The sequence below is a fragment of the Cynara cardunculus genome (genome assembly GCF_001531365.2).
Source record: "Cynara cardunculus var. scolymus isolate 2C chromosome LG 5, CcrdV1, whole genome shotgun sequence".
Classification (NCBI taxonomy): Eukaryota; Viridiplantae; Streptophyta; class Magnoliopsida; order Asterales; family Asteraceae; genus Cynara; species Cynara cardunculus.
In genome coordinates, this window is record NC_037532.1 from 5,135,896 (window position 1) to 5,145,449 (window position 9,554).

The 9,554-nt window shown below is 36.9% G+C and overlaps 1 protein-coding gene across 1 annotated transcript; it reads right to left on the reverse strand.

Moving 5' to 3' along the window:
- Window positions 1-661: 661 nt before the first annotated feature.
- On the reverse strand, window positions 662-5,798 carry LOC112512418 (protein plastid transcriptionally active 16, chloroplastic). Its single transcript, XM_025118366.1, has 5 exons — window positions 5,246-5,798; window positions 3,738-4,193; window positions 3,394-3,462; window positions 1,945-2,003; window positions 662-1,413 (listed from the first exon to the last, which is right to left on the reverse strand). The coding sequence occupies exons 1-5, from the start codon at window positions 5,648-5,650 to the stop codon at window positions 852-854; spliced, it is 1,551 nt and encodes a 516-aa protein (XP_024974134.1). The 5' UTR covers window positions 5,651-5,798; the 3' UTR covers window positions 662-851.
- Between the last annotated feature and the right edge of the window lie 3,756 nt (window positions 5,799-9,554).

Below are 9,554 nucleotides of genomic sequence, written 5' to 3' on the forward strand. Positions count from 1 at the left end.
TATTAATAATTTATTATATATATATATATATACATACATATAAATTTACATAATAAATATAAAAACAAAAAAAATTAATATTTGTAATTATTTATGTATAATTTATCAAAAATAATAATTTATTAATGAATGGTGGTGGGGACCACCTTTTTGGTGTCCAAGTCTTCTACGATAAATTTGTCGTTCAAAAATCACCTCGGGCAAATTTATGCCGTTCGGTTGGATCCAAAAGAACGGTAAAACTAAGGTTTTGCCATTCGATTAGAGTTGCTCCAATACCAAAACAATCTATGAATTGCGTTTTAGAAGGGAATTGATTTAGTATATCTCATTAGCGTTGATCTAGTGGTTCTCTTCAATTCGGATTGATCTAGTGGTTCTCTTCAATTCGAATTGATCCAATGGTGAAGATCTCTTTTATCTTTCTCACCATAACTTTCATTCTCACTATAACCCAACCTTCCAACTAAAATATTTGATATAAAATTTAATTTATCATTTTTATTGTCTACTAATTTATGAAAAGAATCGAAAAAGAATTGGAATATGTCTGTTTAGTTCACAAAATGTAACTCAAAAAATAGAATGACCTATGTTGTTATATTAATTTCAACGAGGTTAACCGATGGAGACTAGCAAAACGTTCCGAAAGATAGAAGATACCCTTAAAACCGAATAAATATATTGCAACTCGGGAAAAAAATATACGAGATCAAGAAAATTAAACGAGATACGTGAAATAAGTTGATGCTCGAGCTAGTTAAACCAGCATTCGACCATCGAGGATTCAACTACAATTCACATATAAAAATAAGCATTTTTAACGTAAATAAAGCCGGTATTGGTCGTTTTTAATCATCGACGTAGATGGTTTCCTGCTGAAACACGCCCCCGAAGATCTTCCTCACTTCGCCTTTCGACTCTTTCTGTTTCGGCTGCACTTGTGGCGGCGTCTTTCTAGCCGCGGGTTTCTTGACCACGGCTTGTTTCGAAGGCAAATTCCGAGCCTTGTTCTGTCCTCTAATTGTCGCTATCTGCACTTTTGGTAGCTTGAGGGAGTTGTTCTTAACCGCTGATGCGAACCCTGAGCTTAGTTTTCCCCACGATAGACCTAACCCCGGTGCACTATCTTGGTCTGCGCTTTCTTCCTCCACGGGTTCATCTACGGTTTTGTTGACGGTTTTGAATCGGTCCATGAGGTCCGTAAATGTCTTTTGGGCGGTTGCCGCCTTCTCTTGGACGTCTTCAGCTAAACTTGTTGCTGTAGCGGCTTGCGGTTCCGACTCATTGACGTCTTTTTCGAACTTTTTTGTTATTTGGGCTGCTTTTTCGGCCGCTTGCATGGCTTCCTCGGCCTTCTCCTTTGCGATGGCTTCCGCATATGCTTTTCGTCTACCGTCCTCCGGAATTGCACTAGAAGGAACACAATTGACTTGTTAAACCATCGTACTTAACTTTTACTTATAAACTATCGTTCTTGAAATATAATAAGATAAAGAGGGTAAATCAAATAAAAACCACTTACAAACTTATGAAAACCGATCATAAATCATTAAACGAGTTCGATTGTAAGATATGATTCAAGGTGTTTTACAAGTTTTGTCGTACGTGAAATTTCGTATATGTTGATCATATATGTATAGAGAGATGGGAGAGGTTCAAACGAGAATGGTGTCATATTAAGAGAATACGAGAACGGTCAATACACTGAAATCACATGTGGTTATGGAACGCGGTGAACAGGAGGCTTTGTGGGCGACTTGACCCGTGACCTATGTCGTGATCGAAGTCGCACCTTAATCATATGTGATTTGACCGTTCTTGTGTTCTTTTATTTTGACGTTGTTTTCGTTTGAACCCGACTCTTTCTCTCTCCATATCTATATATATCTATATCTATATCTATATCTATATCTATGTGTGTGTATATATACACAATATTACCTGAAAAGTTCACTCACTGGCCTTGCAGCTGCATCAGGACTTGTAGCAACTTCCACAACCTAACAGGAATACAACTAAATTTGTCATATAAATTAATATTAACCAAATCTAAAATATTCTTGATGACAAAGTTATTGATCTTGCTTTGACCGACCCGGTCTTTAACTGTTTGAAGTAGGGGTGTGAATCGGGTGGGTCGGGCGGGTTTAGGTGGGAAAATCAAAAATCCGATTGGATTTTGGATATGGAAATCAAGCCTAATTTTTGGGTTTCGGATTTCGAATTACTTCGAGTTCAGATTGGTCGGGTTTCTGGTTGAGGTTGGTTGGGTTCGGGTTTTGTTACAATGCAAAATATATTCAACCGGTTTTGAGGATGAATTCAATCGATTTAGAGGATTGATGAATCGACACGGCCGACTAGAATTTATAGAATTTTCAAAAGATAATTAGATAAATAAATATATTTGTATAGTATTTAAAATATATATTTATATATATACATTTCGGGTGACGGATCGGGTGGCCAAAAATCAAACCCAACCCGAACCCAACTTTTCTCCCAAAATTCAGTTTTCGGGTTTTTCGGGTTTCGGGGCATTCGAGATTTGCAGAAAAACCTTATTCTCGATTCGGGTTCAGGTTCGGATTTTGGACCATTGAGGTATTGCACGTCCCTAGTTTTAAGACCCAAAGGACCGTTCCAGGCTCGTGTTTGGTCCTTGTGGGTCCGGTTTTGGAACAAGTTTGGTTTATAATTTAGATAACCGGTAAACTTTACATCTCTCCCTAGGAGCATTTGCTCGCTTCCTATGGAAGAGTCGAGAACTGCATACATCTTATCATCGACCCCACCTTTATGCGAGATTCACTAAGGCCTGTTTGTTGTAGCCTAATGAGATTCACAGCTCATACGATTAACTATACATGACTGTTTGGTAGTGGTTTAATGATACAGAACTTTTGTAAGTTATAGGGAGCTTTATGCAGAAAACCAAGTTTTTTTCCAAACTCGCCCCTCCCAATTAAAAAACACGCTCCTTACATATATGGAAAAAAAACCTTCCCTAACAAAACTATATCTATATAGACATATCAATCCATGCAGACAACTTTATCCACCACAGGACTTAATGGATAACCAACCAAACAGCCCCTAGGTTAGGTTAATTTGGTGTGGTTTTGGCGATTTGAAATGGATTTCAACATTTTATTTTAAGTATATAATATATATGTGGCAAAACTTATACACAATTCTGCATTCTGTGAGGTTTGAACCCTTCAACTCCAAGGAGGTTAAGATCTACCAGTAATCCGGATATTGATACGGGCTTATCAATCACCCTTTGGCAATGGATTTTGCATGTTTTGGTGATTTCTTGCAATTCCTAAAGTAGTTTTCGTTTTGATAGCTTTCCTTTTTGTAGGTACTTATCGTCGAGTATCGTACCTTATTTTCCGCCACTTCCGTGTTCGAGAAAACATCCGCCACCAATGATGCGATCTTCGACTTCGCTACCTACAGTATTAGATCGAAAATTCGGTCAAATGCGAACAAATTGGACTCAAATTGAAGGTGATTTCAACTCTTTCAGTGGTTTTGGAAATATACAATAATTATATATAGCAAAACTCACACACTCTTCCGTCATTGGTTAGGTTTGAACCCTTGACCTCCAGGGAAGTTGGGATTTACCGATTACCGGGATACCATTGGCTTTCTTTGGTTCTTTCAATGTTTTCAAGGATCTAAAACTACTTGAATCAAAGAAACAATGGCATACATTACATTACTTTGTAGTCGTTTTCCCCGGTGATCCCTTCAGCAGTCAAGACAATGTTGTACGAACTCTCGGAAGCATAATCGTCGGTTAGTTTGGTCTTGATCAGGGTGTAGTTGACATCCGTTGTAATCAAACCATCGATGAACTCTTTCAATGTCAACGGCTGTGATTTCGCAAACAAGTTGTTGAAGAACAACGAAATCCCGTCTAGTACGTTGTTGGTGGAGGTGAAATCAGATGTTGCACCGTCGTATATAATGGTGATGTGGCTGACACCAGCCAATTGAGCACCTTGAATGAACTTCAGGGCCTCCAATGCAGTGACCTCTGTTGTTGGACCGTTTTGACCTGGACCGATGGTGACTACAGCTTTGGTGGCATTCCCGATCGCCTTTGCAATGGCTTCGGCATCTTGGAAGGTGGATTCAACGGCATTAAGGCGTTTGGATTCTTCGGAGGAGATGATCTGCAGAGATTGTCGAGGATCAGATATCGAGTTAGTGTTAGGTTCTGGTACCAAAAGTTAGTACAAAGAAGTAAAATAGACTCGTCTAAGCATTTGTACCATAGGCGAAGGATCGTGTGAGAAGGAAGTTATGTTGAGAAGCGTAAGAAGAGATTTGAACCCTTGATCACTTTTAATCTCATACCCACCCATAAATTGAGTTTTAGAAGGGAATTAATCCAGTGCATCACGGTGAACCTTATTAGTATTGACATTCAATTATGATTGATCCAATAGTGGAGATCTCTTCTTACGGTTCTCACCATAATTTTCCTTCTCATCGGAACTCAACCCTTGAACCATATGCATTACTCAATCCATAATCACTACCCACAGTTGGAGTTGAACGAAATAAATCAAACCAAACAAACCCAATAAATCCCAACAATTTGGTTACTAAGGGCCTGTTATGTTTTTTAACAGCTTAATGGAACTCATAGTTATTATATCAGCTATACATGATTTTTTGGTAGTGGCTAAATGATATAGAAAGTGGCTTATTCAATAAACTTCTAGAGGAACTTTATACAGAAAGTCAAGTTTTTTTCAAACCTACCCACTCAGTTAGAAAACAAGTCTGAGAAAACCCTCCTAAACAAAAAATTTCACAATCTATAAGGATATATTAATCCACGGTAGCTTTATCCACGCATGATTTAATGAAAACCAACCACAAACGATCCTAAGATTCTTATCAAATCAAGTGAATCTCAAATTGGTTACAGAATTTTGATTTCCATATCAACAAATAAAAACCAGTCTAACCATAAGGATGGTGCCTGATTGTTTGATTTTGGCTCCAAAGGTCAAAAGTATCAGTAGTTCAAATCTAACAAGGAATAAAAATCCCTTGTGGCCATCGAGGTTCAAATACAATGACTCTCGTCCTGGAATTAGTCGGCTCACATGGCGGGTTGGATATCCGCGTTAATAAAAGAAATCAGTCTGGTTATGATTTTAGTGCTAAATACGTAATCATTTAACACTCAAATTGGGAAGGAGATAAAGGTAACCTTGTAATTGACGGCCAATCGAGCCAAATCCTGGGCAGCACCGAGCTCAGGCACACCAGCCCTGACGCTAAAACCTTCCCGGAGCAGAGTTTGGGCAATGCAAATTCCGGCCTGTCCAGTAGCTCCGGCAACAAACACAGTATTCGCATCCTTGCGTCTACCAAACAAAGCGCCCGTTGATGACGGGTTACTCACAACCGGAATCAACGATTTCATATCAGAAACCTTCCCAAAGTCGAAATTGAAACGAAATCGATTCGAATTCTCGGTTTCACCTTCTCCGGCGGAGGATACATCCGATTTCTTGGCACAGACGATTAGTCTCCTAGGGTTTTTGAGTGAATCGAGCTTTGAGTGAGGCGTGGTAGTTAGGAGAAATGAATTGGAGGTGAGAGCTGGAGCCATGATTGAAAACTCTTGTCTGTATGTCGATTGGCTCTATCTCTCGCTCGTTTCTGTGGGTTTTGGCGTTGTGATTGGATCCATTCAATTTCTGAAAACCGCCATTAGAGGAGAGCTTTGGAGCTGTGTGTATGTGTAGGTGAGTGTGTCCGCATATTGGGTGGGTGTTGTTGATGATGGCGTTTGAATATTATCTGGATGATGAAGTGTTAATGTGCCAATCAATCGTATTGTGACACGTGTCAGGAATTATCTGTTAACGAAATTCAGGTGACCAGACGTTACGAGGGAAAAAAACCTCCCGCGAGGAAACGCCATTAATTTCTTTTTCAGCTTAGATTTTGTGGTGTATTAATATTATTGGTTCGAATTTTGCTTTAAAAGTTAAAAGTATCAGGAGGTTTCAGGTTCAAATTCAAAGAGAAATAAAAAACTCTTGTGATCACGAAGGTTTAAATACGGTAACTCCGAGCTATCTGCAAAGTAGGTGGTCAGCTCGCATAACGGATTGGATATCCAAGTTAATAAAAAAAAATCTAAATTCTTTAAGATCTGTGAGAATTTTTATTTTAATGTTTTGTTTTAAATGGTTTTTTCTATCTATGCATTATATTTTATCTATTGATTAACATATATTTGTTTCATATTGTGTTTGTTTTATATGTATTTAGTTTACAATGTAAAACTTTTTACATGTATTTTTTGTTTCATAAGCATGCCAAAAGGTTTATATTGTGAACCGTTTATATATGAAACAAATATGTGTTAACCGCTACATCAAACTCCAGCCACATGTAAAAAATCGAATGGAATAACTCATGATGCATTGGTTCTTAGAGTTCTCACGATTTAAGAGGTGTTTGGTTTGCAGATTCTGAAGGAAACTGATGAAATTGGAATGTTAAATTTTATTGACCAAATTTCATTCCCTCGTTTGGTTCATTTTTTTCTTCATGAAATGAATCTTTAAAATCCTATAAATTCCATAAATAAAGATTTTTAACATTATTTAACAACTACATAATATTTTGACGGAATGAAATTCTCTATTTTTATAACACAATATGTGCTTAATCCAATATACCCTAATATCATAAAACCCAATATGACTATTGTCGACCACCTCCGACCACCTTTGATCTGAACCACCACCAACTATCGCCATCTGAACTACCGTCGACCATCGCCATCTGAACCACCGTCGACCACCACTATCCAAACCACTCCCGGCCACCACCAATCTGAATCAACGCCGACCACCGCCATCTGAACCACTGCGAACCACCACTAATCTAAACCACCGTCGACCACCGTCGATCTGAACCACCGTCAACCACCATCGAAATAGCTATTTTAGATGATAAAGAATTAGTTATTTTGAAACAATTTTATAACGATTTAATAACGTCGTTTGGTTTATGGTTATATCTGGGTTGTGTATTTTATATTGTTTTACACATTAAATAATTATTTTATTAAAGTATTTTTAGTTTTAAAAAAAATTAAAATTTTCAAAAAAGGGCATTTTGGTCATCTACCAATATTTCATTCAAATTCCAAAGGTACATTATGTAAACCAAACAGACAGATTCCGGAAGACCTGTGAAAAAAATACAAGCTTTTACACCGTTTTACACAACAACTATGAACAAAGGTCCCATTTTTATGCTTTTATACGTAACAACGATGCATAAAGATGACAACTTTGGACGAGTCAAGGAAACCCTGGAGAGACCTCTTTTTCACAGTTCTACAAAACAACCTGTATCAAAATCATGCTTTTACAAATCCAAACGAAACAACAGTGTTAAAAACTCACGTGTTTACATATCTACATGAAACGTCATTCAAAATCCTCATGCTTTTATACCATTCTATGAGAGAACCATGAAAAAATACAAGTTTTTACATTGTTTTCCGAAAGATTTGTGAAAAAATACAACCTTTTAAACCATTTTGCACAACTATGAAAAAAAATCTCATTTGTACGCTCCTATACGTAACAACGATTTATAAAGGTGACAACTTTTGACGTCTCAAGGAAACTCTGGACACATTTTTTTCACGGTTATACGAAACTACATGTATCAACGCCATGTTTTTACAAATATATACGAAACAACAGTTTATAAAATGTTCACGTTTTTACATATCTACCTGAAATCGTCATTTAAAATCATCGCGCTTTTGTATCATTCTACGAGAGAACCATGAAAAAATTACAAGTTTTTATACCGTTTTTTGAAAACCTGTGAAAAAATACAAGCCTTTACACCGTTTAACCCAACAACTATGAAAAAAGGTCTTATTTTACGCTCCTATACATAACAACGATGTATAAAGATGACAAATTTAGACGTCTCAAGAAAACCCTTGACACCTTTTTTTCACGGTTGTACGAAACAACATTTATCAAGGCCATGTTTTTACCTTCACATCATTTTGTTGTGAAGTTTCAAGTGTAAAAAAGTGGTCTCACGAAAGCATGACGGTCTCATGTGATCTCAAATCCATATATATATATATATATATATATATATATTGGGGGGGCAAATCAAATGAGAACTATTTAGTTTGTGGTAACCGTGAGATTCAACGTGGACCAATCATTCAGGATAATTAATATGATTTCTTAAAATAAATATAAGGGTAACTTAGTAAATTGTACTGAACATTCAAGTTACTCTAATTAGTTTAGAATTCTAATTTTACATTTAAGTCTTGTATCTCTCTCTCTCTATCTCACAAACAAATCTATTCTTGGTAGGGTTTCAACAAGATCCACTGGGCCTATTCATCCTGGGGAATACTAGTAGAACACAATAGAAATCGAAAATTAGGAGCGTTGTCTGCTTACTTGAACCAAATTTCAAAAGAACCCTTAAAACCGAAGGATGCGTAAACAAAGATGTGTGTGTGTGTGTGTCTTTGTGAAAGAGGGCGACTTACAATCAAAGACTGAACGAGGGGAACGATCTGGACGAGGTCATTGAAGAGAAGACGGTCGACATTGCTGGCAGTAGTAGTGGCGGTGGAACTGGAAAAAGCGGAAAGATTTCGGCGAGGAGAAGATGAAGAAGGGCGAAGATCTTCGCCGGAAAGCCATGAAGTTGGTTCTCCACCACCAAAACCCAAAGTAGCATTGTCCTGCTCTAAATCAAAGTGTTGTGATGATTGATGATACATTCCTGGATTTTCGATTTCATAAAATCAACTGAAATTAGGTCTCCAAAATGGGAAACTATGTATTAAGGTTTAGTATCACATTGGTAATATAGTTGGTGTGAGTGGTATCACAGTGTTACCCCAGTTTGTACTATATTCGGTATCACAGTGCATCTTATATGTATTTTTGGTATCACAACGTGTATTGTCTGTATGTATCTCTTAAATTTATATTATGGATATGATTTTGGTTTGTTTTTAAGGTTTGAGTTGGTATCATAGTTGGTATCACAATAGTATCACAGTGATATCATATTGTGTATCTTTGTGATTACTTGGTACCGGCATAAATAATATTCACCGGAGGTAGGAGAGAGGAGAGAAAAGTTTTTAAAATACTTAGAATGTTCTCTAATTATAATTTTAACTCAAATTATCAAAATGGTTAGTTTTCTAATTTATCCGCTGATGTGTCTGAGATAAGATCTCACAGTTAACACAAACTAATCACTTCTTCTTTAAATGAACCTATATATATATATATATATATATATCTATACTATATTATAAAGCATTTGGCTAAAACTCTTAAACTCTTAATCTCTTAAACACGCTCATTCCTAAACGATTTCATCCCTATCCGATTTCATCTCATAACTGAATTCATTCCTAAACGATTTCATCCCTATCCGATTTCATCCCATAACTGAATTCGTGTAACTAACTGCAGATAAACACAATC